This window comes from Grammomys surdaster, unplaced genomic scaffold (assembly GCF_004785775.1).
Source record: "Grammomys surdaster isolate TR1022 unplaced genomic scaffold, NIH_TR_1.0 173, whole genome shotgun sequence".
In the NCBI taxonomy this organism is placed as follows: Eukaryota; Metazoa; Chordata; class Mammalia; order Rodentia; family Muridae; genus Grammomys; species Grammomys surdaster.
This window is the reverse complement of record NW_021604621.1, coordinates 719,871-738,786: the sequence shown is the minus strand read 5'-3', so window position 1 is coordinate 738,786 and position 18,916 is coordinate 719,871. Positions and strand designations below refer to the sequence as shown.

At 40.3% G+C, this 18,916-nt stretch overlaps 2 protein-coding genes across 4 annotated transcripts in view; one reads left to right on the top strand and one right to left on the bottom strand.

The window, feature by feature from the left end:
- Positions 1 to 13,806, bottom strand: part of Pih1d3 (PIH1 domain containing 3) — a 41,757-nt gene extending 27,951 nt beyond the window's left edge. Inside the window, exons 1-4 of one of the 3 annotated variants that reach the window (XM_028767511.1) lie at positions 13,734 to 13,758; positions 11,291 to 11,367; positions 5,293 to 5,463; positions 1,674 to 1,746 (exon numbers count right to left, since the gene is read on the bottom strand). In XM_028767511.1, coding sequence (XP_028623344.1) covers positions 1,674 to 1,746; positions 5,293 to 5,460 — 241 coding nt within the window. In that variant the 5' untranslated portion in view covers positions 5,461 to 5,463; positions 11,291 to 11,367; positions 13,734 to 13,758. Of the gene's footprint in view, positions 1 to 1,673; positions 1,747 to 5,292; positions 5,464 to 11,286; positions 11,368 to 13,733 lie in introns of those variants that run through there. The other 2 variants (XM_028767513.1, XM_028767512.1) reach the window with 2 other exon arrangements.
- A 300-nt stretch (positions 13,807 to 14,106) lies between these two features.
- The window catches only part of Nup62cl (nucleoporin 62 C-terminal like), a 53,396-nt gene continuing 48,586 nt past the window's right edge, over positions 14,107 to 18,916 (top strand). Inside the window, exon 1 of the mRNA XM_028767514.1 lies at positions 14,107 to 14,258. The gene's annotated coding sequence lies outside the window, so the exon portion shown is untranslated. The remainder of the gene's footprint in view (positions 14,259 to 18,916) is intronic.

Genomic DNA, 18,916 nt, shown 5'->3' with positions numbered 1-18,916 from the left:
GATGCATTTCCTGTGTGTTATGTAATCTTTGAAAACAATGTCAATTAAAGAAATGGAAAACAGTGGCTAGAATGATGACTTTTTAATGCAGTCTTTTCCTACTTCACATGTGCACTTTAAAGAAAATCTCTGTCACTTGTCCTTTTGCAGAGCTGAGCAGGTGCTTTGGTTTTAATGAATCATCGTTAAGTGTTTAAAAATATACAGACTCCAGTCAGCATGTAGAACCCCAGCTTGCATTTGTTCCATTGGCACATCAATTGGAGACTTAGGTTCAGAACATTACTTTCAGTCCTTTTAAGCTTTCCCAGAAATGTGCCTGATGGTCAGGTTTTCAATTCCACAATTCTTTGTAAATCATCTGTTTCTATCTAGCATGAGCTTTGTAAAGCCTAAATGCAGGCTCATACATAGCATTTTACATATGACTCATTGCCCTCCAATTGTTGAGATGATTAGACCCACTTTATTGGAAATATGGCAGTACAGAAATCCAGCCAGATGTGAACTAGTCTGTCCTGTAGTCTGGAGTAGGGCAAAGAGCCTCTTGAATACATACAGTCATAATACCTGAAAAATTGAAAGCATCCTCAGAACTCATTTTATTCGTTATTTTAAAATTTTTCTATACACTATCTTTCGAATCCATTAATTCGATGAACAAAATGTGCTTCCCCTTTCTGGTTGTCCTCTGATAATTTTAATCAGGAACAACAGAATTAATGCTTTTACATTTTCAAAGGGTTGTAAAATATTCAATTCTATGACAATGTATAAACAAAAACGTTTGAGTCACACACACAAAAAAAAATCTTTCTTATTTGCGTGAATTGTGATTTTGTACGGCGTTAGAGGAGTAATACTAACCCTGAACTACAATCCTAGGTCTTGCACCAGGACTGTTTTTAAGGAACCTCATGAATTCACTTCAGAAGCGTTTCAATGTAAGGTAAAATTAGGTAGCTATTTGTTTTACTTTCTTCTTCAGAACAGACCATCGATTTCCTTTGTAGTCTCAAAGATTATCATATTGCCTGGTACATAACAGATTCTCAATAAATATTTGCTGAACTTGTATTAATAAATTGGTTTTGGGAATTTGCTACACTATAGTGGAGTGAATAAGGAAGAGTCTACAGGTCTTGAGATCCCTATGGTCGCCACAAAAGAGGAGCGATGTGCCTACAATGAAGCCTACTCATGTATGAGCTCCCCTGGAGTCTATTTCAAAAAATGTACCAAGGAACACAGACAGCCAGAGGCAAAATTTTTTTCCGTATTAGAAAATTACTAACCTGCGGTAGAAGTAAAACGACATGTTTGTATGTAAGCGGCAGCTCGCCATGGGAACGACTGCGTCAGCTCACCTCTTTAACTTTTAGAAACTGCATGCTTGTTTTGAATTGACAAATTAAAAATTAATTTGTTGTCATGTGCAACATGATGTTTTGAAGTGGAATGACTAAGTCAAATCATACATATTTACTTCACATATTTATCATTTGTGGTGACAACACTCAAGACATACCTGCATAGTAATCTGAAGTATCTAATACAATGTCATTTGATGAATTCCTCTTATGAAATATTAGTTTTGTTATTACTCTTTGACTTTGCTGAGGAAAATGGTATATTGATTCTATTTACCTATATTACTTTATTAAATAACTTACCTTTGGACTCTTTTGCTTTAAGCTGTCCAATATTCCCAGGGCCCATGGCTCTAATAGTAGATGAGCACTGTCCCTTGGAAAGAAGAACAGAAGTCCAAAATTCTGTAATTACTACTTGTATAACAAATATCACTAGTAATTTAAACCTGTCAAGTTTTCTAGACCTTCGAAAAGTTCTGCTTTAATTATTCACCATTCTTATACAATACAAACACAGATGCCAACTATTATTTTCAATGTGTCTTCCTTGTCCTTTTGGAAAAAAGTATTTGGCTTAATAGACTCTGAGGTCAAATTGATTTTTTTGGTTGAACTAAATCCCTGGTTCCAGCCCAGTGAATCATGTGTCCCTTGGGAGAGGAGGAACAGCCACATTCATCTCTATGAAGGTTAGAACCAAGTGTTAGTAGAAAAGCATTGGCACTTTGGGGTTCAGTCAGTGTTTGGTTATAGTTAGATGAAAGATAGACTTATGGGAGCATTCTACTGAAATAAAAGTAAACAGAAGCTAAGAAGTTAGACATAACAGGAACCATTTAAAAGTCCCAGTAACTGTTTTTAATCTCTTCCTATTTTGGGGATGAAATATTTCTCTTTCCCACACTTCCTAATGCAGCAACTCCCGATTCATAGTATCAGAAGAACGCCAAAGCACTTCTGTTTTCATATGGCCATACACTTATTTTGCTTTTTTATTATGTTTTTATAGTGTGCATACTCTTACAGAACAATCTTCACTCTTTTCAAGTCAGTGCAACACATATTTACCCCATCACTTCACTAGCTTCTTTTAAGGGATTCTTTGCTATTTCAAGACAAACTGAATTTCTTCCTAATTGTTCATTCTAACATCAAACTCTTAAGTACTCATTACTGACAGTCAAAATATCCTTATTTCCTTGGATCCTGGCAAAGGACCCCCTCCACCTGCCCCCTTTTTTAGTTCTTGCCCTCATCATCCAGAACTTCAGTCATGTACAGAAGTTGCAAAGTAAGTCTTGTTTGGGTGAGAAGAGTAATATCTGGCCTTGGATATTGTTGTAAACACTCACCTGGGTCTTTATGATGCTAAACCATTCCAACAGTTATAAATCACAAAATAATATGTAGCATCTCTACAGTGTATGAGATGGTAACCACTGTTTTTCAGAAAGGAGATTTAAAAGCTCTGTGTGAGTTGTTAAGAAATTGCAGATATTTTTCTGTGAAAATCCCAATAGTATTCTGGACCTTTTTTTTCTCTGTTTAATCACGGAGGTCACATGAATGTGTGGTACTTTTATTAAATTATTAATCATCAGAATACTAATAGTCAATCAGAGCAAAGCGGTTCTTGGAACATAAGGGCCTCTTATTTTGCAGTGTCTCTTTCCACAGAAAATTTAAATCAGTAGAAATGAAACCGTGAACATTTTAGCAAAAATTGATATGTTCTTCATGGACAGTTATGATTGGATGAGCATATCAGAGCAGAGGGGAGTTCCAATTTATTAACTTAATGAAAATAACTGATTAAAAATAAAATTTCAAGTGAGAAGGTAGAGTGAAATAATAACATATCACCTGGTAATTGTTTTCTATATGGGCATCATTTAATCCTGTACCATGTACCCACAGCCAATTATCAGAGACATTTGTCATTCCAATCCATGTCTCTTTGTAATATCGGAGAGATTTTGAACATCCTGTCATGGTGTCTGAAGATTGGTGGGATCTTATTTCCCGTAAGTCTTGAGATCTCCTTAGGAGTTTGAAAAACAACAGACTCTCTTCCCAATCTCCCAGAGACTTAATAATTCATTTAGAAGAGGGATAGTGTAAATAAACCAATATGTATGCAACAGTTCTCTTGCTGTTTTTCAGAGTCCATTTTAGAAAACACATCACTCTTGTAATCATTTCCTGGTTCTCAAGATTAATACATGTTAAAAATGAATGGCATTTTACCTCCAGGAAAATGTAATAGTTCAGTAGGAACATTAATTATTCTCCCAACATACTGAATCACTGATTCTATACCCTCTAATGGTATCTCTACTGAGATGTCTGAATGACCAATTATCTTGAAATTGCCTATAACCCACATATACACAATCATATATTATTATGGTAATTTTCTATTATGAATTGTGCAATTCAGTAAAATGATGTTATAGTCTCTCTATTTTCATAAACACTCATCTTTCCTCCTGGAAATACCTCTAGATGCAAATAAACATCCCTAGACATAAACGCCAAAGGCAAGAGGCTTTGTAACCAGTGCTGATCTCTAACCTCTGCATCAGTGCCAACTGCAAGTTCTGCTCAACAGTATTAAGTGCTTCTGTTTCTCAAACATGTAATATGCTCTTTCTATGGAGTATAAGCCTGCCTTTCCCAGGATGTGTGGTCTGGAAATTTAACATTCTATTTCAACTTAGATAGCAAAATCAACTTGTTTTCCCAACTTCATGGATACACTGCACCTAACTTTTTCCCTGTGTCTTATCTGTCATATACATTTCGTGCTATTATCAATGTCTTGATTTTTCTTTGTTTAGCTATACTAAGGCTTTTCTCTAAAACTTCATGTCTCTTAACTTGGCTCCAAACTGATTTAGTAGTCCTCTCCTACACATTTTATTTCCATTTCATATCTTATTTAATTCTGATCTGTTTCACCTAATGAAGGTGAGATATTGATCTGGGCCACTGCGTTTGTGTTGTTGTTTGCCTAAAAATACTTGGCTTTCATACTACGTCAGAAAATTGGAAGGAATAAATTGATATTTTCATAGAACATGGTTTATTTGTGGTTGTAGTAAATTTTCATTAAAATACTTTTATAAAAATTGAAATATTCTGAAATATTGAAATAATTGTGCACTGAACTTATATCATCATAGCTGGTCTAATTGAAAAAGTTCATTTCTCTTTAAGGAGAGGAGGGGGAAACTGGGCATTATATAATGCTGTTTTGGTTATCCAGGAAATAAGAGCAGTGGCCTTTGACTGGTAACTCTTCTATCCTAAATGAGGGCCATCATGCTGCCCCAAGGCTTGAAGGTGTTACCTGTCCAGATCTCCAAATGAAAATCACCTGATTAAACTCTCTATATAATTTGCTTAAGCATGTGTTTGGAAACCCTATTAGTAGACAGAAGCTATTTTTCCTATTATTTGGCTCAAAGTATTTTGCTGTTTTCATATGCAGACTTTTTTTTGTTTACAATTAAGAGACTTGAATTGGGAGATCAATTAATACTGCATAATTGAAAATATTTGCTTTGTAGAAATATTGTCTAGGCATAAACAATCCTAGCTACTGCTCTTTGCAACGGTTGTCAAGCATTCTTTGACCATAAATATAAATGACAAACATTTTGAAATGCGGCTACCGCTACCATAGTTACAGAACTATTTTCCTATTCAGTGTTCAGGTGGTGTAGAAAAAAATATAATTATGTTTGCTAGAAATGTACTAGAGGTTATAGTCTCATGCATAATAAGCTTTTCAGCCTCTTTTGCGTGTATCAGATGACACAGTCCTGCTCCCACAGCAAAATGGAAATGAGTTGTTCAAATACAGTTCCACAACTTTCCTTTAATACAATTAATTTATCTTTAAGTATATGACCACCTGTTCAAAATCAAAATCATCCTCTTCTTCAGGATTCAGGAGACTGGACAGTGCTTGCAGGGCCGAGGCAGAAGACAGCATCTCAAATTGCATATTTTTAGCTTCCATGCTGTTTGCTTCCAAATTCCCTGTTTCCATGTTCTCAGCTTCTGGATATTCCGATTCCATAATCTGAGGTTGGGGATGGGGGGAGATGATCAGATACACTTTTTACTTTTCCCATGTATCCCTTCTTTCACTGTGTCACTCCACTGCCTCTGTCATATTTGCAAATGCTTATAAACTCCTGTACACATGTAGTTCGCTAAGGCCCAGAACCCAGGGAACTGAGTAATCCAAGCATTCACCCAGCTTTACTAAAACTTCTTATTCAGTCTCACCAGCACATACTGAGTTTCTACCTAAGTGGTTCTTGTGGGTTTTTTTTTTTTCAGTGTGCTTAAGAATGACTAGGGGTAAAAGCTTCAGATATGGCTCAGTTGCAAAATGCTTGCCTATCATGTTCAAAGCCCCAGGTTCAATTCCAGCATTGAAAAAAGCAGAAAGAGAACCCACTTGGTGACTTGATTAAAAGTACAATTTGATCTATTCCACATACAGTCACCAAACTCAGACACTATTGTAGATGCCAAGAAGTGCTTGCTGACAGGACCCTGAGATAGCTGTCTCCTGAGAGGATCTGCCAGAGCCTGACAAATACAGAGGCAGATGCTCACAGCCAACCATTGGACTGAGCACGGGGACTCCAATGGAGGAGTTAGAGAAAGAACTGAAGGAGCTGAAGGTGATTGCAACCCCATAGGAAGAACAACAATATCAACCAACCAGAACCCCCCCCCAGAGTTCCCTGGGACTAAACCATCAACCAAAGAGTACACATGGAGGGACTCATGGCTCCAGTCGCATATGTAGCAGAGGATGGCCTTGTTGGGCATCAATAGGAGGAGAGGCCCTTGGTCCTGTGAAGTCTCGATGACCCAGTATAGAGGAATTTGAAAGCAAGGAGGCAGGAGTGGGTGGCTGGGTGGGGGAATACCCTCATAGAAGCAGGGGGAGGGGGGGATGAGATAGGGAGATTCTGGGGGGAAACTGGGAAAGGGGTAACATTTGAAATGTAAATAAAGAAAATATCCAATAAAAAAAAGAAAGAAGTACAACTTGTTATAAGCTGTGTACTTATATTTGAGGCCATAATTTTTTAACATGTTTCATATTTGCTGTATATTCCAATTTGTGAACTAAAAAAAAGATTTTGCTTCAGGGATATACCCAGATAACCTTTACTTATTTCGTATATTTGCCTCTGGTAAGTGTGTACCTCTTTGCTTCATTTATACTGTTAATTAACCTTTGATGAGACCTAGCCTTACAATGACATTTGAAATAAGCATTGGCTCATTTTAGTGAAATTCATGAACAAAGAAGCACATGTTTTTATGAGTGTAACAGTAATACTGAATCCTGTCATACTGGTAGCAATTTTGAAAATAATCCCTGCAGTTACATCCACAGCAGGACAGTTAACATCTTTAAAAAATATATCTCAGAGGTGTCAGACTTTAATGAGGAGCCCGAGAAGGACTGTAGAGTTGTGCTTATTATTGGTAAAATGGGCAAAACTGAAATAAGGTATCTTTCCCACAATTTTACAGATACTTTTGAAACATTATTTTATAAACTTCACTCCCAGAGACCATTTCTCTAGATGTTTTAATTATACATGAAAATTTTTTCCAGTATATTAGAATGGTAATAAAAGTCCTGATATAATCACTTGTCAAAATCAACCTGTATTGAAGGTATTTTCCAAGTCTTGTTTTATAAATATTTTTTACTTTCTTTGTTGAATATACAACCGATTTGGATCCCTATTGGAGATGTTAAGGGTTTCTAATATGAAGGCAAATTATCATACTGGATAAGAATAAGAGGGCTGGGGTCATGACGTCTGGAATTTGATCCATCATGTACTTCTTAGCTCTTTGGCTTTGAACAATTATTTAAATTCTCTCTACCTAAGTTTCTTTATCTGGAAAGTGGGGGATAATAGTAGCATCTATCTCTTGAATTGTTACAAGTATTAAGTAGCTTAATACATATAAATGAGTCTGGACTAGTACCTGTAGGAGGAGCTAATGTGGGAGGAATTAGGAGAGGAAGATGGGGAGTAAGGAGGAGAGGAGGAAAAGGAAGAGGAAGAGCTAGGAGAGGGAGAGATAGAGATAGATAGATAGAGAGAGAGAGAGAGAGGGGGGGGGGGGATGGAGGTGGATGTTCACGTGTCTGTAGCAGTCAAAGGTAGTTGGCATATCTAGATTGGGTGTTGGGTTACATTTTTGATTGTATGGGTATCTTGTTATTGATCATTACCAAATATATAAGCCTTTGATTAATCTTTAAGCATTAGAGTCTCATCTTTCTACTGGGTCCATGTGGATGGCGGGATGGTCTGGGCAATGCCCAGCCTTGCAGAGACAGCGTGGAAGATTGAGCCATCTCCTATGCTGGTGTCTCGTGGGTGGCAGGGCTGGTGTTTCTTTCTGACCATTTCTAGCTGTGGCACACATGTGGCCTCCGGCTGAGAAACATGGCAGCTGAGCTAGGCAAAGCCGCCGCAGCTTAGATAGTCAGTTTGACTAGCGGCCATTTTAAATAATTGCAACAAGTACGTGGTGAATTGTAAATACTTAACCTACGTTAGCTAGTATTTTCTTTAAAAGTTTCATTTTCCTGGACTTGAATTTCACTTTTAATGGTGATGTAGACTAAGTTAGTGATAAAGCTCATTACATTGGAAACTCATTAAATCAGAAAAGCTGAAATATAAGGTGACAAAGCAATCTCTCTCACAGTCTGGTCTGCTAGAAAATGAATAATTGACACATGTGAAATTAAACAAAGAGGCTTCTGTTTATATTTTTAAATTCTCCTTTGTAATGTCTTCATTAAATATTTAGCCAACAAAGAAAGCAAAGTGTTTATTGAAATATTTTCTACCTTTGAGAGTGAAAGGGAAAAAGCATACCCAATAGCAGACATAATTAGGATCCTGCCTAGATATTGTATAATGATGTGTTTAAGAAACAAACATAATGGACTTGTTTCTTACATCAGCATTACTTACTCTACAAGCTTTCTAACATGATGGTCAATTATTCAGTCCCAATGATGGTGGTTGCTTAAATATGAAAGGCTATACAGCATCATTATTATCTGAAGCATAGTACCCATAGATACTTGTATGATCATGAGGCTTCTGAGACTTAAATAGGGAGCCAGGGAGACAAGAGTAAACAAACCATTGAACTAAGCCATAAGAAAGATATTCAGAAGTTCCAAATATAGTATCTGATGTAGCCATAGCAAGAGCTACTCACATCGTCCTCTCTGGCTAGCGGGACTTCCTGGATATAGAGAGATATTCAAAGTGATATGGGACCCCAACTCATGTAGCGGGGTATAAGAAAGGTCTAGTTATTGAGAAATGTCAGATGTTTGGAAGCTACTAGATATATACTCAGAATAGAGCAGGGATCAAAATTCCAGAGGGAAAATATCAACTGAGCCAGGCCCTGCATCAGGGACTTTCTGTCATCCAGCACCCACAGCGGAGGTGATGAAGGAAGGTTAGGGCTCAGAAAGTGTATGGAATATAGAACTGAGGAAAAACCAAATTAACTCTAAATTTCTACCAGTTACTTGGGAAGGCTCTGACTGGCTTTGGGGTGGGAAGCAGGGCAGTCAGGACATTGAGAAGCTGTACACATAGAAAGAACATCTTCAAAACCACAGCTGGAATTTAGTCAGCAATTGATGAATAGTGAATGAAATATGATTAAATTCATAGGAATGCGGCATTTCAAAATAGTAACCTTGGAAGGTTACAGACTGATGTAAATTATACCATCAATGCTCAAAATATTTTAGAAATTGTCTTTTCTCTTGGCATTTCCTTCATATATATCACTAAGAAAATAGATATCATTACAGCATCATTCAGTTTGATTACACATCAGATTTGTCTCTGAGTGATTTCCAGATATATCTAGATATCTACATTCAAAATGTGAAGATTTGCCTTCCTGAGAATATTAAAAGGAATATGATGCAGACCTCAAGGCAGTTCTAAAAATACCAGTCTTAAATGCAAATGGGTAATAACAACATTATTAGAATAGTATACTGGCCACTCAAAGTAACTGCATTGAAGGAATGACACATCTTGTGGTATAGGTCTGTGTTTAAAAATCCTTCACAAAAATTCTTAGTAATATTTTATATATCTGAAACATATTTGCAATTGGACTTCCAAATTCCATTGGCACAAAATCACATAGACTCACATTATAGCTAACTGGAGCCAAAGTTTGATAAAATGGACATATTTACAAAAATAATATTTCACTATATGAAATGTAATAATAATCTGTAAGCAAGTAATTAGTCCTGATAAATTTGACAATACAATTTGAGACACAAAAGAATCGCAGATATTTTGAGAATAACTAAATAGCTCAAAATATCAAAATCAATTATATGAAATATTGGAAAAGACATAAATCCAATGAAAATGAAAATGCTACTAACCTTTTTGAAGTCCAGCGAGTCAAAAATAATATTAAATTAAAAGAGAGTTATCAAAGCTCATTTGTCATGATCATCATATTAAAAAAAGAAAAGAAAACATGCTTTTTAGGTTTTTTGTCAGCTAAATACAATCTCAAGTCTGGCAATCAGGGATTTCAGGATATAGCCTCAGCCTAATTTTCTGCCCTTCTCACACAATCTTTTTACATATATATGTTCTACATCCTGTTAATAATGTACCCTCTAACGTGCAGCCTTTAAATTTCACAGTATATTTTTCTAATTACTAGACTACTTGGGCCAACTAGTGTGGTGATTTTTTTTTAAGTAAAAATTTCTAAAGCTATTGAGCCTATGTTTCAATGCAACATTTATAATTCTTTTATCAAGTTTTTTGACAATTCTATACATACAATCACATGATGAATTCTGATTACATTTTCCTCAAAATCCTTCCTTATCTTGATCCTATCCGTGTCACACACACACACCCCCCTTCCTGTCTACCAGTTCCTCTCTGAGATTCATGATTTTGGGGGGAGGGGGTTGTTTTGTTAACCATTTAGTTTAATGAGGGTCATCTATGTGACCACTGAATTTGAACTAACCGTTGGAGCTTGGTAGAGTCATCGGTGGATACACAAAGTCAATGAGTCCCCGTCCTTGAATTATCCAATAGTTAGGCATCAAGAATTGGGGCTCCCTAGTCCTTTTTCCATACATACCTAAATATTGACAGGAATATTTTAAATAGGCCAATATTAGGAGAGGGGTTGTGGTATAAAGTATTTGCCTAAAATCCTGTATGAGGCCTTGAGCTTGATTCTTAGCAAGCAGGAGGTGGGGCAGGGTGGGATCTTGAGAAAGAGCAAAGAATCTTTTACTTGAGATGTGGCCACTCAGAAAATAATTTTTTTAAGGCAGTGTTTTTTCTTTCTTCCACTCCCCACCCTATTTTGACCAGCCAATACCAAAAGCAGTGTTCCCAGACAAAGCTTTGATTTCCTTACATCAGCCTGAGCCTTTGGAGCCTTCATAAATGAAAATGTAGTTGGGGGATCTGTCTGGCTAACCAGTTAAAACAACAGTCTGGAACTAGCTCAAACCAAAACATCAGGACCAGTTAAGGACTAAAAATGTTTACCAAGAAGGCCCTAGAGATCCATAGCACTGAGGCAGTATCAGTAACCTTGGGATCTAGTCAGACTTTGAATGTGAGACTATCACCATTCTTTCTTGTCTGTCTGTCTGTCTGTCTGTCTGTCTGTCTGTCTGTCTCTATTGGTCTCCATACATGGCATTAATAAGAATGGCTGTTTAACTTTTAATTACTTGGAGAAAAGTCAACACCAGCATATTTTACTAAGTACGCAGAGTAAATGAAACCAGGAAATGGGAAAAAAAAACTCACCAAATATAGCTCGGGGTGTAGCTCAAGGGTAGAGTGCTTGCTAAATGTGGAAGAAGGCCTGAATTGGATCCCAGGTGCTGCAAAAACAACAACAACGAATCATCAAATAGTATCCTGTTTGAATTTGGGTGAATAGGTGAGGCCATATGACTGAATAGCTTTAAATATTTCAAAATCTGTTTACTCTCCAAATGAATTTTGGCATTTCTTCCACAACTTTACTTACATATTGTCTTATTTATCAATTCTGGTATTGAAATTCTTCTGAGAATACAAAAGTATCATCTCTGCCCATGTCTGAATTAAATAATAATATTCTGGCTAATTTTGTTTTCTATTTTTCGTGATGCTTAGGATTGAATCTGGTCCTTTATGATTGTAAGTAAGTGTTTTATTATGGTACACTAACTATTCCTACCATTAAAAAACTATTGGGATAGAGAAGGATGGTGGGGGGGAACTGATAGGATGGCTCAGTGGTTAAGAGTGCCTGCTGTTGTTGCAGAAGACTCTAATTTCCAGCACACACATCAGACAGCTTGGAAATGCCTGTGATTCCAGCTCCAACAGCCTAGGCCTCCATGAGCAGCTGCACTCTTGTACACATACCCCCAGATAGACAGACATAATTAATTTTTGGCAACTATACTCATCAGTAATTCTTTGCCTATTAAAACTCATTTCGTTATGGACTGGGGATATAGTTTTCAATAGTTGTGTTCTTAAGCATGCCAAAGATTGTATGTCTAATAGGGAATAAGAGTGTTATATCTTTAAAATATCCAAGACTATTTTTTTATGTTTTTAACATTTACTGCCATAAAAATATTCACAAATGCGGGAGCTTAACGAAGTTTCTGTCACAAAGTTAAAGTACTGTTAATGGAAATTGTTTTATTTTTTTTTAACTACCTGGAATCTTATATACAAATACAAGCCAAGACTTAAAGTACAGCTACTCACAGGTTGATGCACTTCAGGCAAGTCTGGGCTACAGAAGTCAAGGCCAGCTTGGGCAACTTAGTGAGCCCTTGTCTCAAATGAAAAATGAAAAAGATGGCTTAGGGATAGAGCCAGTGATGGCATGTTACCTAAAGATAAAAACCTATGACTTGTTTGATTTAATTATTCCTGTGTCTGCACTTTATCTAAGTTTTTTATTTTCATTTTTTTTTAAAAAATGGAATATCTCTACCATCCTTTTAAAGATGTGTTGCTTTGCTTTGGTTTTTGAGACTTTATCTTCCTAATTTGACCAGGCTGATCTTGAACTCCTGGCCTCAAAGGAACCTCACACTTCAGACTCCCTAGTAGCTGGTATCACAGGAGCTCGAAAGTGAATTTTTATTTTATTTTTATTTTATTCTGAGATGGAAAACTTCATTTTCCTAAGGCTCATCTTAAGCTGTGTAGTATGCTTGCAATTCTAGCACTTGGGAGGCTGTAGCAGAAGGATCTTAAGTTTACGGGAGCCTAAATAGTAAATGGGGTGGGGTGCTATATAGGACATTTCAGGCAAACTTAATACACTTGGCAGTAATTTGTTCTTAGTTTTGTATTCCACTCCTATATAAAAAGAGAGTCAACTGGTAAGTTTTTTTCTTTCAGTTCTTGAAATGTACTACTAAGGTCAAAAGGCCGGTCTTGTTTACCGATATAGTCTGTTCTGAATCGCTATCATAACAAGAAAATTCTTAAGATTAATGATCTTTATCTCTCACCTCGAACTTGGTTCTTTCCCATCCCTCAGATTTAATTTTTAATTCCAGTTGCATATGTTTTCAAAGTTAAAGTCAAATGACAAAAATACTCTGCTAATCAGTCTTTGGTTGAGTAATAATATTTTAAAGGTACAGTAAATGTGTGACCGTTGGTGATGTGACCAACGGCCTCAGAACTTTCAGGCCACTAGAATTCCTTTCCACAGCTACACAGTTACATAGTGAGCGGTGGGAGCCATTTTATTTTGTTCTTTCCGACAGGAAAGACGTTACAAAGTGCTCTCTTCCTTCATTTCACAATCAAGGCCTGCTGGTCCAGAATTAATACTGCTTGTTCACACAAAACGGAAGGTACAGTGAGTCTCCCAACTTTGTGCACCAGTCCTACCTACAAATTGTTTTTTAACGGAAATTGCGGGGGGGGGGGCGGGCCGGGACATTGAGAACCCACTGAGTGTGAGATTTAATAAAGGAAAACTGGGAAATATTTAGAGGTTCAGCACCCATCCCTTCTCTAGTTTTCTAGAAACAACAACCTGCTTTGAGGGTTGAGGAGGGTGGGAGGGGCTTTGGGAAAGTTTGCCTCCACTTTGAGCAACATAAGGTTTTTCAGGGGTATCTTGTTGAGCCTTTAAGTATTTTAAATTCTCCCTAGTTTCTCTGACAGTCACAGCATTGAGCACTCTCCTCTATTTTCCCTCCAAAGTTTCAGTTTTCCTCACCTTGGTCAGTGCTCCGGTCACAGCCTAGTCGCCCAAAATAGACTGCCACTCCGGTGTGCGTCTCCCTGTTGCCTGGGTGACAACTTTGTTAAATCTCCACCCACTTTTCCACCTGTAGTTCCCCGTTGACTCTGTGAGCCAATCACAGAAGAGACTCCTTTGAAACATCAACCAATCCCAGCGCGTTCCGTTCAGAGTCTATGGCCGCTCTTTCTCGTTCAGTAGGTTGGCCTGGGTTAGGCAGCTGGATCGTCGCTGCTGGCTCCAGGGAGTTTGCTGCTTCTCCGCCCGCGTACGGGTCCGCCCCCTTCTCTGGGACTGCCTCTCGCCCCGCCTCCGCCTTCACTTTGTAGACGGGACTGCGAGCGCGCTCAGCCACGGAGGTAAGAGCAGGGCGTTAACAGTCGTCCGGCAGGCTTTCCGCGGCGACCTTTTCCGCCCCTCCCACCCACCCCAACCTGGTCGCCAATTCCGGGTCTGAGAACTCAGTACCTTCTTCGGATCGGGAGCTGCGGACGCGGAAGGGTAGGACTCCTGGGCCGGGATGGAAAAGTGCTGGTCTCCGCGATGCACTGGCTCCTCACGTCCCCCTCCCGTGACAGAAACACGTGTTGTGCCGACTCTGTCCCTGCTAGGCACTCCTTCCACGGGAGACTGTACCGTGGAGGTCGCGGAGCCGTGGGCAGTGGCGGTGGGATTGCGCTTTTTATTCCGTATGGGGGAAAAGCATGTCCATCCGGAAGCCCAGGAAGAAAGCGGGTCCATCCGGGAGCCCGGGAGGAAAGCGGGAGGAGAGCGGGTCCGTCCGGGAGCCCGGGAGGAGAGCGGGTCCGTCCGGGAGCCCAGGAGGAAAGCGGGAGGAGAGCGGGTCCGTCCGGGAGCCCGGGAGGAGAGCGGGAGGAAAGCGGGAGGAGAGCGGGTCAGTCCGGGAGCCCGGAGGAAAGCGGGAGGTGAGCGGGTCCGTCCGGGAGCCCGGAGGAAAGCGGGAGGTGAGCGGGTCCGTCCGGGAGCCCCGGAGGAAAGCGGGAGGTGAGCGGGTCCGTCCGGGAGCCCCGGAGGAAAGCGGGAGGAAAGCGGGAGGAAAACAGGAGGAGAGCGGGTCGGTCCGGGAGCCCGGGAGGAAAGCGGGAGGTGAGCGGGTCCGTCCGGGAGCCCCGGAGGAAAGCGGGAGGAAAGCGGGAGGAAAGCAGGAGGAGAGCGGGTCCGTCTGGGAGCCCGGGAGGGGGGGTGTGGGGTGGGGTGGGAAGCCGATCGGTCCGGGAGCCCGGGAGAGAGCGGGTTCGTCCCGGAGCCCAGGAGGAAAGCGGGAGGAAAGGAGGAGGAAAGCCGGTCCGTCCGGGAGCCTGGGAGGAAAGCGGGTCCATCCCGGAGCCCGGGGGGTGGGGGGCGGGGTGGGGTGCCGAAGCCGATCGGTCCGGGAGCCCGGGAGAAAGCAGGTCCGTCCGGGAGCGGAAAGCGGGTCTGTCCGGGAGCCCGGGAGAAAGCGGGTCCGTCCCGGAGCCTGGGGTTGGAGAGAAAGCAGGTCCGTTCGGGAGCCCGGGGTTGGAGGGAAAGTGGGTCCGTCCCGGAGCCCGGGGTTCGGGTAGAAAGCAGGTCCGTCCGGGAGCCCGGGGTTCGGGGGAAAGCGGGTCCGTTCCGGAGCCCGGGGTTGTAGGGAAAGTGGGTCCGTCCCGGAGCCCGGGGTTCAGGGAAAAGCGGGTCCGTCCGGGAGTCCGAGGTTCGGGGGGAAAGCGGGTCCGTTCCGGAGCCCGGGGTTGGGGGGAAAGCGGGTCCGTCCTGGAGCCCGAGGTCCCGGAAAAAGCGGGTCCGTCCATCCCGGAGCCCGGGGTTCAGGGGAAAGCGGGTTCGTCCCGGAGCCCGGGGTTGGGGGGAAAACGGGTCCGTCCCGGAGTCCGGGGTTCAGGGGAAAGCGGGTCCGTCCGGGAGCCCGGGGTTCCGGGGAGCGGGGAAAGCGGGTGCGTCCCGGAGCCCGGGATTGGGGGAAAAGTGGGTCCGTCCCGGAGCCCAGGGTTCAGGGAGAAAGCGGGTCCGTCCCGGAGCCCGGGGTCCAGGAGAAAGCGGGTCCGTCCAGGAGCCCAGGGTGGGGTGGGGGAAAGTGGGTCCCTCACGGAGCCCGGGAGAAAACGGGTCGGTCCAGGAGCCCGGGAGAAAGTGGGGCCGTCCGGGAGCCCGGGGCGGGGAGAAAGCAAGTCCGTCCCGGAGCCCAGGAGAAAGCAGAGGGATCAGCCGGTATGATGCTCAGCGGAGCACTGTGGGAGGCCACCATGCCCCCTAAGTCCCAGGAAAGTCTCGAGGCAGAGTGCCCAGCTTCACCTGCTCTGGAGCGGGGAAGCCTAGTTGTGCATACCCTTCCTTAGTCACTGATAGGGAAGTAAGTAAGTATCTTCATGTTAGAGGAGTTTCCCGTGAATTGCTTGATTTGATTTGAAGTAAAGAAAGGTAGGAAAAATGGTGTAAAATTACTTGGATATATGATTCCAGCTGTAAGCTAGGAGACATAGGATGGTTTTAATGAATATTTTTTGTTACCTAGGGAATGGAATTTGATTACGAAGGTACCTTGTCTCGGGCTACTATGCTTTTCATAACTTCACCACATATGGCAAAGGGGAAGTGATAATGAAGTTTTAGTAATTTATTATTCTGCTTGTTATTATGCAAGATAGACAAAAATATGGGAGTGGAGTACCTAAATTATTGACTTTCTAGTCAAATAAGCAATACCACAATTCCCTTTATTACTGTGGATGATCATAGTTTAAATGTCTTCCGTTTTGTTAAGTCTCTAGACACTTCTTCAGCGTGTTATATGTGTTTGGATATCTTGGTTGGTTTCCTTGTTTGGTCTTTGCTGTGACCCTTTCTTCATTAAGTCTACATCTGTAATATCTAGCCACTGTTTTAGAAATCTTTTGACACTGAGTCATAGAAGGAAATACATTTTAAGAACTGGGTGTAAGGGATTATGTCTGTACTTCTGAAAGCACTAGACTGAAGCAGGAGGATCACAAGTTCAAGGCCAGCCTGGACTAAGTAGCAAGCCACTTTCTTTAAAAAACCAACAACTTTATATCTGTGGTACACAAGTAGACAATATAATTGACATGTTTGTAAAAAATCAGTATTATATGCAAGTATAATCTAACACTTTATATTTTTTAGATATAGACTATGATCTATTAATAAATCATATTTCATTGTGAAAAACACTGGCCTTACACTACTGCGTTTCAGACTTTTGTATGCCTTTACTGAATTTGTCAAACCCGCAGATTGTTCTAGAATACTCTGGAAGTTGGTTCTGTGTGTTTGCAGCACAGTGGCAGATGTAAAGGTGTTCAGTTCCCCTTCCCACTTGGAAAAGTAAGTGCTATCTATTTTAGGGATATAATGGGCTCTTCGAGGTCTGGTTTGCCCCTGCAAGATGGAGTCCAGTGCCGAGCATTGTTTTCCAGAAGGCTGAGGATATAGAAAATGGTGGCTCCGAGATCTTAGATAAACCTCCCAGGACTTGCAGACAGAAACTTAGAAGTTGCGTAACCATGTGACTTGAGAAGCTCAGTGACTTGCCTAGATTCCTGATATCAGTGAGTGATTTTTCAGAGACTAGGACTCCCTTGACTCACTTGATTAAGTCCTGTCTAGCCTGCTTTAATAGTAAATCAGATCTAGAGGGAAGAGACGTACAGAGTGCTTCCCCTACTTGCCTAGTCTGAGCACTTGTAGCTGAATTTGACTTCTAATTCTGCTCTAAAGTCATGAAATTTGAATGTTGTAAAAGATTGAGCAAAATATACCTGAAGGTTTCTGTGGGTTTATAGCTATAGAAACAGGATATCACTTAGACAATTTAAAATACTGGCTAAATAATTGATTATAACAACATTCAAAGAAACTGAAGATGAAGATTTCTGTTATCCCTGTATCATAATATCATACTCTTATTCCCCACATTTATCCACATAACTCCAGATTTATACAGGTTTTTGAACCTTATTTACAAATTTGGTGTTTACGTGTTTGTTTAATATTGTCCTGGGGGGATTTTTTTTTAGTGTGTTTAATTTTTAAATTTTGCCGTAATAACCTAACAATATTCTAATTAGTGACTTGGTTTCAACTAAGATTTAACAGAATTTCCAGGGTGTGTGTGTGTGTGTGTGTGTGTTACATACAACTCGAGCCTTCCATTCTGTTGGACTTAAGAAGCCAACAGGGAAGGCCAGAGGTCTGGACTTGCATGGGAGTGTCTATCCCCCTTGAACATTTGAATTTGGCCATCTAGTTTATTATGCTCACACAGCAGTAATTAGCTATGGTATCTTTTTAATAGAAGAGTTAGGTTGGATGCATTTTTAAAAACTAAATATACATTTTCAAAACGATTTTTAAAATATATGAATCATAGAAGACTCAAGGAGACTCAAATGCCTTAATAACACTCACACTGATTAGCTTTTTTTATGAGTATCTTCTTCAAAGATTACATGTCTGTTAATTTTTGATTTAATTTTTTACCAAGTAGCCAATTAAGTTGACTACAAGAAAGGCTATAATTGATCTTAGAGCACACCTCTCTCTTCAGACCACACATACTATATTTTTATCCCTCTATATTCTAGAACATTAAGTAATCCATCTTATAAAAATTATGAGATACTTCAAACAGAAAAAAATAGTCAATAATATTCCATCACCCAGGTACACTCACTGTAGATGTAATAATTGCTAAAGTTTGGCTATTTATTTTCTTTAGATGCTTATTTTTTATTTGATTGACACCAAGGACTCACATGTTTTCAAGGAGACCAGAAGGCCTCAGGTACCCTGAAACTGGGGTTACAGTGAGCTTTCTGATTTGGGTGTTGTTATCCAAACTTAGGGCATCTTTAAGAGCAGTACAAACTTTTAACTGTCAAGCCATCTCTCCAGTCCCAAAATGTATATTTTTTTTGTTTAATTTTATTCTTTGAGAATTTTGTGGACTGTATTTTGATCAAACCCATCACCCTCCAACTTTTCTCTTTTTAAAATTAAAAACAAGCCTCAAGTTCATTTTAATTTCCTATTTTTTAATGATGTTATGGCTGATAAAAGTATACACACACACACACACACACATATATACATATACATATACATATACATATATATATATATATATATATATATATATATATATA